General features: G+C 44.3%; 1 protein-coding gene across 4 annotated transcripts in view; it reads left to right on the forward strand.

Annotated features, from left to right (window-relative positions):
* Positions 1-15,244, forward strand: part of Myh10 (myosin heavy chain 10) — a 141,670-nt gene that overhangs the window by 93,129 nt on the left and 33,297 nt on the right. For all 4 annotated transcript variants that reach the window (XM_048365454.1, XM_048365456.1, XM_048365453.1 and 1 more), the window contains exons 16-21: positions 11,242-11,435; positions 11,520-11,641; positions 13,786-13,855; positions 13,937-14,097; positions 14,805-14,913; positions 15,019-15,150. In XM_048365454.1, coding sequence (XP_048221411.1) covers positions 11,242-11,435; positions 11,520-11,641; positions 13,786-13,855; positions 13,937-14,097; positions 14,805-14,913; positions 15,019-15,150 — 788 coding nt within the window. The remainder of the gene's footprint in view (positions 1-11,241; positions 11,436-11,519; positions 11,642-13,785; positions 13,856-13,936; positions 14,098-14,804; positions 14,914-15,018; positions 15,151-15,244) is intronic.

Here is a 15,244-nt window from a genome sequence, read left to right on the forward strand (position 1 = left end):
AGAGTGCTAGCCTTGAGCAAAAAGAAGTCAGGGACAGTGCTCAGGCTCTGAGTTTAAGCCCCAGGACAGGCAAAAAAAAAAAAGAGAGAGAGAGCATCCAAAGGTTTGCTCAGTCTGAACTTGAAGGAAGAAAGTGAAATGTGTAGTTTGATTGGGAGGAAAGTCCCTGGAAGAAGGAGTGTAAGAAAGGTGACTGGTACTCTGGAAGGAATTACCACCACCCCTTCCCCAGCCCCCAAAATACTAGTAGATGGTGGGAGACAAGGTTTTCTGTGGGAATCTCAGAAACTGCTTTTTTCTTCTTTCTCTTTGAGAAGCAGGCTATTGAGGAACACTGACCATTTAATAAAGGAAACATAGTCCTGGCATTCTGGACTTCTTTCTGACTCCTGTTTTCGTGTGATATGAAAACTTCTGTTGAGCGTTTGGCTCCTGTCTACTGTGGAGCATCCCACAGCTATACCTGGGAGATGAAGCAGTGAAAGCCCCACCCCCTGCCTTCTACCTGCTTGTCAAAGCCCACGTGGGTAGTGTCCAGGTGCCCGACCTCCTGGGCTTCCTCCTCCTCCTTTAGCTCCAGGTACTGGAGAGGACTCTGGCCAGTGGCAGGCCAAGGTTTTAGAATCGTGAGACTTGGCAAGTAAGGGTGAGCGGTGAGGCTGGATTGATGAGTTCACAGATGATAGGTCATCCTAGTAGGATGGTGTCTGGGGATCCTTTCCTTACCTGCATCTGTGATTTCCTTTAGACACAAGAGAGTCATTCATTTGGTCACAGCCTTGCTGAGCTCCTTTAGTCAGCCCTGTTTGTCTGCACTTAGTTTGCAGCTCTTACCTTTAGTCTTTGCTGTGTGCATAGCCCTGTGCCTGGACCTTGCTTTACCACAGACCACAGTCGGTGAGGACAGTAGGTGCTCTTACTGTTGTTAGGATAAGCCTGTCAGCTTCTGCTCTGGAGCAGACATTGTTTGTTCTCCTGATAATCCTACCATGATCAGGAAATCCCATTTGCCTAGGTGGACAGTTGATTGCATCTTAGTGATAACCACCTCAGGCCTAAGCCACAGGATGGAGAGGGAGGGGCAGGCAGAGAGGCAGTATTTTATGTTTCCTTTTGAGGACTGAGAGTTTCATTTAAAAGTTCAATGGCAGGCACAGAAGTTGGACCAGGTTCTAATCACTGCTCACTTGAGATGTAGAGATCTTTTGAGACAAGGGAGCTTTGTCCCTAAGAAAGAAAAGTAGCCCTGGCAAAACATGTAATTTTCCTCTATTCATAGCCACTGAAATGCAAAGGCAAAAATGAATACATGATGCGTGCACACAGTTGCCTGGCTGGAGGGGCACACTGCTTTGAACATAAAACATCTGGAGTTAAAATCCAGTTTATGCTAGGATTTCACCATTTTCTCAAAGCCAAACCAGAAGGAACAGACATGTTGGTGGCAGCCCTGCCCTAGAGATTCATAGTGCCCTGCTTTTTGCTAAGAGATGTTTTAGAATCTCTACCAGCTGCATAGAACTTCTTGCCACTTGATAAAAGTAATATACAGGGGAGAAAAATAAACCAAAGATGACATTTTCATATAAGTATGCCTCATTAGGCATTTTCATGAGTCATGAGTAGTATGGTCATTTTTCTTAGGATCTGAAATTATTTTAACATTTTGCCACAACAGAACTTGAGTTTCATTTTCCTTAATGATAGTTACCAGTCTCGTAGTAATTTGTATTTGAAGTAAATTACTTTTCCAAAATCTATCCTGGGGCTGGGAATATGGCCTAGTGGTAAAGTGCTCGTCTCATATACATAAAGTCCTGGGTTCGATTCCTCAGCACCACGTATATAGAAAAAGCCGAAAGTGGCGCTGTGGCTCAACTGGCAGAGTGCTAGCCTTGAGCAAAAAGAAGCCAGGGACAGTGCTCAGGCACTGAGTTCAAGCCCCAGGACTGGCAAAAAACCAAAACCAAACAAAATCTATCCTGGAGATAAATTCTCCGAACAGTACATATTTCCAACAGTAAAAACAATGCTCTAAATTAACTTCAGTCTTGCTCTGGTTTACTGATTACAAGGTGAATCAACTGGTATCTCATTGCTCTCTCAGGGCAATTCTTTAACGTAGATATCATATTATATGATGCTCACCCCCACAGTCAAGAATATCCTCTTTTGATTCAGTCTAAATTTACTTGATACAGAATGTTATCCCAATATGCAGATTTTCTAAACAGTAATGTTTGCATGGGATCTGCCCCAGATTGGCTACTTTGTGTAGCCCCATTTCAGAGTTTACTTGTGATGTCAAATGTGTCTCCCACTAACTGAAGTGTTTGTGTATTTGCTCTTCTGTCTTCCTGTTTTCACTGTTTCTCTGCTTTAGAGATTCAGAATATTCAGAGAGCTTCTTTCTATGACAGTGTTTCTGGTCTTCATGAGCCACCAGGTGAATGTATACAGCCTGTAGGTCCTCCAAACCAGAAGGGTCTTAAGACCACAGGACAAACTTGGGGGGCTGGGGAGGGCAGGGCCCACTGGGAGGGGGAGGGTGTTGGTTTGTGGGTTTCTGTTCTCATTTTGCTCATAGGCCTGCATGAACCTCTCATTTCATGCTCCATTTTATTATACTTCTAGGCAACTGTTTGGGTGCATAAACAATCCAATTGCTACTGCCTTACACATTGCTTCGTATTTTATGCACAGCATTTAGAGCATTGCATAGTAAAAGGTATGCCACTACCTTTTCCAACAGCGTCATTTTGATACACAGTCCTCCAAGGAAATTTGTTTGGAGTTGATCTGCTAAGTGACACCTCCTCTATTTTCAAGTCACCTTTAAATATCACCCTTAAGGAATGCTAAGGAGGTGCTTCTCTTTAAGTCACTACCTCTGTGTGAACAAATGTTGATGTATTATCTCAGGCTTGTTGGTGTCATCATTATGCCTGTGTTTAGAACTGGAATGCTTATCTAGCTGTTGAGCTGGAGTCCAAGGCTGTCTTGAAGGCTTGATAGGTGCAATGTGAGGCTAAGACAGGAGTGTTGCTCCACTTTATCCTTTGGACTTAAAATTGAGTTCCAGATGTGTCCGTTTTGCAGTCTGAATCCTTAGTTCTGTTTTTAAAATGCATACTAACCCTGGCAGAGGACCCACAAAAGCCCAGTACAAGTTAAGAAACCTCCAGTTTTCCAATTGTTAAGTGTAGCTGAAACAAAGTCAAATTTCTTTTCTGAATTTTGGAACATGATAATGTTGAGATCTAAACCCATCTCAAAAGTTGATTTACAAATTACTAAAAGATGGTGCCTATTATAAATCCAATGCAAGATTCCTGCCCTCAATTCTTATACCCTGAAAGAAATGGATTGCAAGCAAGGAGTGGGAGGGAAAAGGAGATTATGCAAAGAAAGTTGAAGCTAGAATGAAAATAACATAGGACTAAAGGAAGAAAACTTCTCATTCACTGCTCTTTGGCCGTGGGAGCACTAGGCCAAACTAGGCTAGTTGTCATCCTGTGATCTGCTTAGGACTTGTGCTTTGTCAGAGGTTAGTGTTTGATCTTTTGGACATTCTCCAGTTGTTAGATGAATATTAATACTGTCTGCCTTTGGATTTATAATCTTGTAGGAGAATTCTAGAATGTGAGTTCTGTGTGTGTGTGTGTGTTTGAGTGTGTGTGTGTGTGTGTGTGTGTGTGTGTGTTTGCCTCTGTCTCTTTTTACATCTTTCTCTCTCATCCTGGGACCCGAACAGGTACTGTCTCTGAGCTTTTTCACTCAACATTGGCACTCTACCACTTGAACTACAGCTCCACTTTCAGCATTTTGCTGGGTAACTGGAGATCAGAGTCTCACAGACTTTCCTGCCCAGGTTTAATTCGAACCAAGATCCTTAGATCTCAGCTTACTAAGTAGCTAAGATTACAGGCTCAAGCCACTAGCACTTGACTGAGTGTGAGTTCTTTGAGAGTAAGGGCAGGCCTATTGTTGCTCTTGTTTCCCCCAGCTGCTGGCACAAGGGAGGCACACCGTGTCATTGAGTCATTGAGTGAGAAAATGGCTGCATGGGTGGGTAGGTAGGTGGGCAGCAATCCCACACCCAAGTTTCATACACATAGCAGCTTCCCTCCACCATGACCCTTCCTGAAGCACAGATCTTTTTCCTGTAGGGCCATGACCTTTCAGTAAACAGAGCGATGTCCTGTGCAGGATCCAGTAGAGAGCCCCTCTTGGTGGCTTCATTCTTTTTTTAAAAAATAATTTATTTATTAATTAAACAAAAATTTTTGACAAGGTGTTGTGCACAGGGGTACAGTTACATAATAGGACAGTGTGTACCTTTCTTGTGATATCTTACACCCTGTTTTTCTTTCCCTTCCCTAGGTCAGGTAGACATATATACAATACACAGTGTACCAAGAACATATATAGTAGCCACATGGCCTACGGGTGGCTTCATTCTTGTAAACAGTCCGGGAGTAAGCTTGCTCTCCACACCACATTCTCATTGTGGCCCTGGGTCTGTCTCTCTAAAGTAGTTCAGTTGTGTTCCTTGACTTAACCAGGTATCAAGAGTCTCAATCTCGGGCTGGGGATATGGCCTAGTGGCAAGAGTGCTTGCCTCGTATGCACAAAGCCCTAGGTTCGATTCCCCAGCACCACATATATACAAAATGGCCAGAAGGGGCGCTGTGGCTCAAGTGGCAGAGTGCTAGCCTTGAGCAAAAAGAAGCCAGGGAAAGTACTCAGGCCCTGAGTTCAAGCCCTAGGACTGGCCAAAACAAACAAACAGTTTCAATCTCTGCTTCCCCTCCAGCACCCATCCATCTACCATGACTAAATATGGTCTTTGAAACTAGGCCTATTCATTCTACAGCAAAATCTTTCTTCAATATGTACGTGTGTGTTCAGGAGTTTGTCCAGGGAAAGTTTTTAAATGTGAGTGGAAACAGGATATTGGTGTTTTCACTGTCTCCTCAGAAGGCAGGGAGTGGCTACAGGAGTTTCTGAGGATCCAGATGGTGATTGGCTGTGATAATGCTGACCAATGGTGGCATCAAAAAGTGGTCATCATCGGGGCTGGGAATATGGCCTAGTGGTAAAGTGCTTGCCTCATAAACATGAAGCCCTAGGTTTGATTCCTCAGCACCACATATATAGAAAAGGCTAGAAGTGGCGCTGTAGCTCAAGTGGTAGAGTGCTAGCCTTGAGCAAAAAGAAGCCAGGGACAGTGCTCAGGCCCTGAGTTTAAGCCCTAGGACTGGCAAAAAAGAAAAAGAAAAAAAAGAAGAAGAAGAAAGAAAGAAAGAAAAAAGAAAAGAAAAAGTGGTCATCACAAACCTAATGTAGACCCTAGTCATTCATCATGGAAAGCACTTAAACTTTTTGAGGATAAAAATGTGATACAGAAGCTTTTGTTGAAGCAGTATGTTCTACTTTATATCTTGACTCTTCCTGATTGTTAGAAAGTAGAAGAAATCACATTGGGGTCTGCAGCTGGGCTTTCTGACGTCGAGTGGGGACAGTGACTCCTGGCACTCAGGGTCCTCGGGAGCCTGCACCTGGTGCCTGGGAGGTGCCAGGAACTTGATGTGGAGGGTTGCAGTTGCTGTGGCAATGCAGGCAGCTGCTGCAGCTGTTGTAACTGTGAGAGCAGAAACACTCGGTACATGCCTATGTCCTTGGATTTAACTTAATGCAAGTCCACTTTTATTTATAGGGTGCCCGGGCCCAGCTGATAAATAGTCATGGGCAGTGTGCACATTGCAGCCATGGGGGTTGGGAGGGTTCCCAAAAGAGAAGGGGAAGAGATGAGATACTCAAATTCAACTTCATACTTAGTGCTTGTGGTGAGAAAGTTTGCTTTCTCCTTAAATCACACGACTTTTGTCAGCCTCTGAACTGCCTGGAACTTTTGTTTAAATTTCCAAATATGCAAAAACAACTATTGTGACATAATGGTTCCTGCAACTAACTAGGGAATGGTCGTAAATTTGTTATAACTATTGATTACAGAGACAAACTGACAATGAGATAGTGTCTAGGACCTTATAGCAGTTAAACACATTTCCAAATCTGTTCTTAACTGTTAGGAACATTCTTGTCTACATTAAAGTGGAATGGTGTCACCCTGTTGAGATGTCTGATACAGGCCAGAGGGGTGTGGTGTAGTGCTTTAATCATCACTGGCTGACAGTAAATTAACAATGAAGCCATTTCTTCCCTCCTGGCTTCTAGCTAAGATCGTGACATATTAGTGCCAGGAGCCAGTGGCTTGGCTCATGCTTAGACTCCTAGCTCCTCAGAATGCTTAGATCTGAGGATTCCAGTTTGAAGCTACTCTGGGCAGGAAAGTCTGTGAGACTCTCCAAATAACAAGCAAAAAGCCATAAGTGGAGTTGTGGCTCAAGTGTTAGAGCACCAGCCTTGGGCAAAAAAAGCTAAGCAACGGTGCCCAAGTCCTGCATTCAGCCCCACTACTGGCCCAAACAAACAAACAATAAACTAATTAATTAATTAATGATGTTAGTGAAGAATACTTTTTAATTCTTTGCAGGCTTCAGTGGACCCAAGCAGTGAATTTCAGTGCCCACCGCAGCCCAGCTTTGTGACACTGAGCCTGTGGCAGGGACACTGAGACTCAGGGGCCTCATTAGGTCCCAGTGAAGCAGCTAGGCTCGCTCCACATTGCTGCTAGATTTTTGGCTCTCTCAGCCTTTCTCTGCTTTCTTCTCTACCCATCTCCATAAGAAAATCCTCTTCTACAATGGAACTTTTTTCTGGGTGTTGATTTTTTTTAATTGAAATCAATATGCCCAAATCATTTCATGCATTTCCCAAAGTGTTTCTTAGTTACCCATGAGACCATTTTGCTCATTGGTGGAATTTAACTCTGAATTTTAAAAACAAACAACTGAAAGTCTTCAGCATTATTTTTGTAATCCAAACATTTGGCTTTGGAATTGCCTTTATTAAAATTAAATTTGAAAACCATATTCATGATTGTAATTTTTGATTATTTGGACAGTGTAGCCCTGTGGAGTTTAAGAACAGCCTTAGTACAAAGCCAGTCAAATTGGATCCCTGCAAATCAAACATGGCACTCTCTTTGTGTGGAGTGGCCATTTGTTCATTTGGTCACCTTTGAGTTCTTCCACTGGCTATTTATTACAGAGCTACTGTGTGCCAGGTGCTGTGCTCTAGCCCTGGGAGGCAGTGATCATCAGAGTTGGTGTTGGGGGGTCAGGACCCCAGAAATAGCTCCCAGGGCCCTTACTGGTGGGATGCTAGGAAAATGATCTCCAGGAGGCCCAGGGGAACAGAGAAGATGCAGGGGGTTTGAACACTGGGATTTGAACCCCAGATAGGGCATGGCCTCTTTAGCATTCATTGTAGGCAGAGTGGGGACCAGAGCCTTGGAAGACTTCCTGAAGTCTTTTTAGGTAAAGGAATGAAGAAGACTTACAAGTAATGAAGGGTTTGCCAGTCTGCCTGCAGGGGGCGGGCACAGAGAAACAGATGGACTGTGAAACCATTGTGCCTTTGGGAGAGTATATCCAGTCGGGGTGTAGGGCTGCGTGAAAAGTGGCAAGAGAGGTGCCAGCAGGGGACACCTGGATGTGTTCCAGATATCTGTCTCTCTGTGAAGCAGGCCTCCTGGCTTGTTGGGAACCTGCCCTTCCCCTGACCCCTCCTCCAACCCAATCCCACAGCTCATGGGTGGAAGGCGTTTCTCACTCCCTGAGTAGAATTCATTACTATGCTGTATCACTTGGCTGATGTTTGGGCCATATCTGACAGGCAAGGGGAGGAATTCCAGGAGTTTAAGGCATTGGTTTTTTTCTCTTAGAAATGGCTATTAATCATTACACTGGACACAGGTATATGTGGAAAGAAGTGTGGCAGCAGGGGCAGAAGGCAAAACGAGGCTGAGACAGAGAAAGGGCCCAAACTAGGTCAGTGGCTAGGCAGGGAAGGAGCAAACACATTTAGAAGTTTGGCTTGTCCAGTTTGAGAGAAAGCTGGGTTTGAGAGAGGAATTGAGGTCATTCTTGGCTTCCGGTTGGAGTGGCCAAAAGGAACAGGCAGGCTCCATTTGATCATGTCTGTCCCCTTATTGGCAACTCTTCTCTTTTTCAAGCTCCTCCTCCTCTACTGGGCTTCCTGGGCTTGATCCCAGACCCTCACCTCTTCTTGTTCTCCCTTTTGGTAGCTCACCAGGGCTGTAACTTTAAATGTAATCTATAAGTTGACAGTTCCCAAATTCTCAGTCCTTCTCAGATGTCTCTTCTTATCAGCAGACTGCAGCATTCAGTGTCTCTCCCCATTTCACCTCACAGGCCCTCCACACTCACCCAAGCCCACTTTTCTCCGTGTCTTACCCATGATCTCACCCTTCAGCCAGTCTGTTGTTCAAGCCAGAATGCTAGAAGTGATTCTGGATTCTATTCTATATCTTAAGTCATTTTCAAACCAAGTGGATTCCCTCTGCTCACCCAGTGACGTCCTCTGGGTTCATCCTGCCCTCCTCTCCTGAGGAGCCTGGCCTGTCACTGGCCTTCCTGCCCCTACCCTGACCTCCACTCCTGCTGCTGCCACTGACTGGCATTAGGGAGATCATCATGTATTAAATGACATTTCAAAAAAAAAAAATCCTCTACTGTCATTTTCCTGTAGCATCCTGTTCTTTCAGGGCATTTCTGTTACTTGTAATGTAAATTATTTAATGTCTACTTCGTTTATTAACTGACATATCTAACAGAATGCTGGGAGCAGGGGTTTAAAGTTAAGGAGAGCCAGTAAGCAGGGCATTTCACAAGAGCATGTAGAAGGCCGAGGCATCTTTGTCACTTCCTGATGGGAGAGAATCATGGATTTGACGACTGGTGCTGGGTAGTTAGGTCTATGTGGAGTGCTGAGTGAGATCACTTGGCTGAGAGTGTGGCTTCAGGAAGTCAAAAGGCCACTGTCTGTGTTGGTATCTTGACATATTCAACAAAGATTCAAGTGAGTTGAATTTGGGTCCCAAGAATGTACCATGATGTATAAGAAAGGTGAGAGAAAAGTCACCATGGATTGTGAGACTGAAGGAACTAGAGGCAGATAAGGTACTGGAGAAGTTGAGGTTCATTTTACAAAGCCAGTTGTGGAGAGAGGCTTTAGAATGCTGTGAATAAATGAATAAGTGAGCCAACCAGCCCTGATTGGAGGCGCAGCTCAGCTGGTAGAACATCAGCCAGATGAGCAAAAGCATCAGATACCAAGTTTGAGTCCCAGCCACAGATCTAAAAAAAAAAGTAAAAGAAATAGAACAATGTAGCGATGGTCAACAGATGATCATACCAAGGCCAAGTGAAATGAGCCCTGGTGGTGCCTGATGGCGTAGCAGTAGCTGAGCCTGGCCTGTGATATACTGGGCAGGAAGGAGGAGGTGAGCTAGAGGCCAGTTGCTGCACCCTGGGAGAGCGTGGGGAAGGTGCAGAGTGTATGAACCACTCTAGAAAAATAACAGGGCTCTGACTGGTAGAGTGACTGTGGTGGTAGAACACCTACCTAACAAATACAAGGCCGTGAGTTCAAACCCCAGTATGATTGAAAGAACCTGGACCCAAGGAGGCCAAAAGAGAAATGCAGGGTCAAGGGGAATGTGTTGTTTGTATGAAATGCTAGTTTTTGCTGGGGTAAGTCAAGAGGGAAAAAATGAAGGCTCAAGAAAGATGGTAGACAGGCTCACTGTCACTACTTCCCCAAGCGAGGAAGACACAAGAACCATCCGTGCCTTTTTGGCTATTTCCTTATCGATGTGACATTTTTAAAAGTTCCTTTCCCTTCCTGTTCAGATTGACAGCTTTCTGTTTAAATAAATCCTGAAGTTCCCATACAAAAAAAAAAAAGAAAGAAAGATGGTAGACAGACTCTAGTGCCCAAACCCAAAGAGTAGCTTTGACACTCCACCCTTGGTTGTGGAGGTGTGCTGGGAGCTTGTAGCAGTTTGCCTGCGTGGGTCTGGAAGCTACATGGCTCTTCTTTGTTCTTCTCTAACCTTCGTTCCAGACCTGCCTAACCTGAATAAGTATCTTGCCTCCCGGGGTCATGGCTTTCTCTTCTGCAAAAACCCCAATGGAGATTCTGCACACAAAGCCCTTCATTCAGTGCCAGGTCCCCCACATGCTTTGAGTTTCAGCAGTGTGTTGCATTCATTTAAGCTTTCAATGAGAGCATGCGCAGATTATGCACTAAATGTGCTGGTTGCTGGTGCACTGTTTATAATTTCCTCATTAGAAGTGTTATGTCTGTGTTGAAAATGTAAAAATAACAGCTGCTTGACTAAGGGGGAATGTTTGAGAGGTTTAGCCATTGTCCATATAGGAAAACTAAGTGTTGCTACTTTTCCTCTGTTTTTGCCCTTGAATATGTGCTTTTGTATGTGTGCTGATAATGAGGCTTGAACACGGGGCCTTAGGGTTGTCTCTTAGCTTTTTCACTCAAGGCTTGTCCTTTGCCATTGAGCCACAGTTCTACTTCCAGCTTTTTGGTGATTAATTGGAGGTAGTAGGCTCACAGATTTTTCTACCTGGGCTGAAGCTTCAAACCAAGATCCTCAGATCTTAGCTCCCTGAGTAGCTAGGATTCAGGCATGAACCACCACTGCCCAGCTAATGTGTGCTTTTGAGAAAAACAGCTGAAATTTCTACATTGTTCAAAATCAAACTGATGTACTTTAAATCTACCTGTATTTGTTCCTAAAACTCAAATGGCTTTTCTTACTAAAGTCTAATGACTAACCAGAGATAACTCGGGTCATGAATCCCTGAGCATATTATTGCGCAGATTTCCATAGTGACATTTTTGTGTATATTTTATGAGCCATTTCCTATTTGGAGATATCTCATAGTATCTGTTTGTGTATCAATAATGCCAGCCAGCAATCTTCCATGTACCAAATAACTTGCAAACCTCAGGGGCAAAATGTTAGACAGTGGATTCTGAGCGTAGCTGGCAGAGGGCACCTGCGGGTATGGGGTGTTGGGTCTCACAGCACGGCAATCTCCTGCCATATAAGTGTGTGGCTGTTAGTTCACGGCTTGTGCAGTGAGTGTGTAGATATGCGGACTGCCTTACCTATATGGCTCTTCTTATCATTTGTTCACAAAGCTTGTGCTGCTGCACTCTTACTGTTTTCCCTCCCTTCGGTAGAGTCACACTGGGCTCACACTCCTTTTCCTTGTTTCTTCTGTCCAGTGGATCGTATTGTGGGTCTGGATCAAGTCACTGGAATGACTGAGACAGCTTTTGGCTCTGCATATAAAACCAAGAAGGGCATGTTTCGGACCGTTGGGCAACTCTACAAGGAATCCCTCACCAAACTGATGGCAACTCTCCGGAACACCAACCCAAACTTTGTTCGCTGCATCATTCCCAACCATGAGAAGCGGGTATGTGTGAGCCACACAGACACTAGTGTTGAAAGCTGATGGAGGTCATGTTATGAAGATTAGAACACTGTTTTCTTTGATCAGGCTGGAAAGCTGGACCCACACCTTGTGCTGGATCAGCTCCGCTGTAACGGTGTCCTGGAAGGAATCAGGATCTGCCGCCAAGGTTTCCCCAACCGGATAGTGTTCCAGGAATTCAGACAGAGGTATTGCTCACATTCACCTGCTTCCCACATGTATCGGAGCTGGTCATAATGTGAATGGAAGTGATGATGCGATGAGAAAATGTTTTCCCTTCTCCCTGGAAGTTCTGGTTTCAGTGGTCACAAAGGGACGATTCTTCCTACCATTACTATTAGTGGGAAAGTTGGGAGCCTACTGTTGAGAAAGGCAGCCTGTTTTTAGGAGCCACTGGGCTGCTGAAGAATGCATCAGCTCCAGAGGTTGAAGTTAGGTGGTAGGCAAACACAGCAAGCTAAACACCAACACTCTACTCCTTCATATTGTTCTACCCGAAATTCACATAGCTACAGATTTTTTTTTAAATAAATGAGTAGTATGTATCCCTTTTAAGAAAATTTACCAGTCTAAGAGAAGTCAAAAGTGAATAAAAATCCTTCAGGGCCAGGTGCCAGTAGCTCATTCCTATAATCCTACCTAATCAGGAGGCTGAGACAGGGAGCTACCTAGTAGGGGGCCAACTTGGGCATAAAATTCTGCTAGACTCCTAAATAAGCAGCAGAAAGCAGGGCTGAAGGCATGACTTAAGTGATAGGGCACTTGCTAAACAAATACAAGGCTCTGAGTTTAAACCTCCAAAAAAGGAAAAAAAAAAAATCTAATGGGAGTGAGTCCTGAAAACATTTTAGATATCTTTTTCCTTCCTTCTTCAGTACATTTTGGTCTCAATGTCTGTGTATATTATTTTTCTGATATACATTATATATACAATGACAGTCCTTTAACTAGAGTAGAGAAGGAACTAGGATAGATTAGAAAATAACTAAGAATAGACAAAACAGGAAGAGATTGACTAGTGTATAATAGAAATTGATACAAACATAGTAGTAAATAAATATTTGTAGATTCTGTTTGATAGTTTTCCTAAGATCATTTGGTTGTTTCTTTCCCTTTCCATTTTCTTCAAAATTCTCCAAATTTTGAAATATGATATATTTGTTGGCCCATGAAATAAATGAGGGCTTCCAAGCCACAGAAGGGCCCTGGCCCCCTTCCCCTACTATTCCAGAAAGAATCATTCTGGGAACAGGCTGGAGGTAGAGATCTGCCTAGCAAGCACAGGCCCTGAGCTCCACCCCAGTCCCCTGTCCCCTCCCCAATGAGAAAGAACTAACCTGAGAAGCTACTGTAGTGTGAGCCTTGCTGTCCTGGGAAAACCACTGTGATGACTCCATTGTCAGATAAACACTGGTAGGTTCCCCTTTTTTACTGACAGGAGAGGTATTCATAATTCACATCCAGGACACCCAAATTAATAATAGGACTCATCCTTTAGCCTCTGCCTTTCTGCTAGAGTTTTTAACTGAGGTGCAGCCATAGCTGTAGGTACATCCATGGGAGGTACACAGTTGAGAGAACATGTACACAAACTCATGCTATGCTGCCTTGCTGCCTGATCATTTCTGTTCTTGTTAGAAACTGTGGGCATTGCTCTTAGAGCATCCATTATGACTTAAAGTATGAATTATTTGTATCATAAAGATGTGAAAACCAGGCACTGGTGGCCCACACCTATAATTGTAGCTACTCAGGAGCCTGAGATCTAGGGATCACTGTTTTAAGCCAACTTGGGCAGGAAAGTCTGTGAGACTCTTATTTCCAATTAACCACCAAAAAGCCAGAAGTGAAGCTATGGCTCAAGTGGTGAGTTATAGGGCACCTGCTAAACAAATACAAGGCTCTGAGTTTAAACCTCCAAAAAAGGAAAAAAAAAAAAATCTAATGGGAGTGAGTCCTGAAAACATTTTAGATATCTTTTTCCTTCCTTCTTCAGTACATTTTGGTCTCAATGTCTGTGTATATTTTGAGAAAAAAAGCCCTGAGTTCAACCCTAGGACTAGCACACTCACACTCACACACACACACACACATACACACACACACACACATACACACAAAGTATAGCTCCACAGTAAAATGCTTTCTTGCTTGGCATAGGCTAGGCCCCATGTTCCATCCCCAGCACCATAGCAAAAAATGTCAGATGTCACCAATTCCCAGTTCTTTCTTTGTTCTTTATACCACTTATCATTTATTGCCAGTTAGACAAAGTTCACAGTAGATAAATATGTTCACAAATTTCTACAATTCTCTTGGAATCTTTTTACAGATATGAGATCCTAACTCCAAATGCCATTCCCAAAGGTTTTATGGATGGCAAACAAGCCTGCGAACGAATGGTAAGCTTTCTTGATTCTTTTGGTTTGTCAACAGTCCTAATCTGTCCTAAGCAAAACAGAAACAGACTCCTTCTCTCGTAGATCCGAGCTTTAGAATTGGACCCAAACTTGTATAGAATTGGACAGAGCAAGATATTTTTCAGAGCTGGAGTGTTGGCACACTTAGAAGAAGAAAGAGATTTGAAAATCACCGACATCATCATCTTCTTCCAGGCTGTTTGCAGAGGTTACCTGGCCAGAAAGTAAGCAGCTAATCACCCCCAGAGGCTGGGGCAGTGTTGAGCCTTGCACGAGTGCCAGGGATGGAAGGGCGCAGGGGACACACAGCCCAGCTTTATGGAAGTCACGTGTGAGTGGGAGAGACAGCCAGGCCGCCAGATGTGTTCTGCCTAGCCACAGGGTGCAGCAGGGAAACACGCGGGGACCGAGATATAAGCCGAGATATAAGCTGCGGAAGGCAGGGGGCCTGCCTCTGCTATGGTTCTAGAGAAGCCTTCTCAGAGGCCACCCCTTATGGATAAAAAGCTAGTTGGCTCTCTGAGCATAAAAGGCGCAAGGAGTGCTAAGCAGCAGAAAAGAAATATCTTTCCTCCTGCTGTTTTTATTGCCTGATGAAAATGTAAGATGCATTCAGACCTACCATTGCACCCATTTCACACACACACACACACACGGCTGGAAGGGGAGCAGCAGAGAAGGTGTGGGATGCATCCAGGATAAAGGTTCGGCAGCCGGTGACTAACGCTTGAGGCGGGCTGTCCAGCCAGCAAGTTGGACAGCTTTGGATGGACTGTCACACTTCCTTACACATTTTACCTTGAGGACCACTGTGGAACTTCTTTATACATTTCACTTTGAGGACCACTCCCTTATTAGCCATGGGAGAGTATGGCTTCTCATGATCAGTTAGAACCTGCCTCCTCACACAGTGTTTCTTCCTGTTCTTCAGGGCCTTTGCCAAGAAGCAGCAACAACTTAGTGCCTTGAAGGTCTTGCAGAGGAACTGCGCCGCATACCTGAAGCTGCGGCACTGGCAGTGGTGGCGAGTCTTCACAAAGGTACGTGAGGCAGAGGAACTGCTAGATCACCCTCCATGCAGCAGGGTTAAGCAGTAAGAGTCCTGAGAGATAAATGTCATGATGAATGGTTTCATTTGATCACAGGTAAAACCTCTCTTGCAAGTGACTCGCCAAGAGGAAGAACTTCAGGCCAAAGATGAGGAACTGCTGAAAGTGAAAGAGAAGCAGACGAAGGTGGAAGGAGAACTTGAGGAGATGGAGAGGAAGCACCAACAGGTGCACTTACCTTCTACCTCACATTTCCATGGTGGCTAGGATGGCCACAGAGAGCAGCCAACAGAACACATTCCTGTCCCAACCTTAGCATCTT

The sequence above is a fragment of the Perognathus longimembris genome, chromosome 17, assembly GCF_023159225.1.
Source record: "Perognathus longimembris pacificus isolate PPM17 chromosome 17, ASM2315922v1, whole genome shotgun sequence".
NCBI lineage: Eukaryota > Metazoa > Chordata > Mammalia > Rodentia > Heteromyidae > Perognathus > Perognathus longimembris.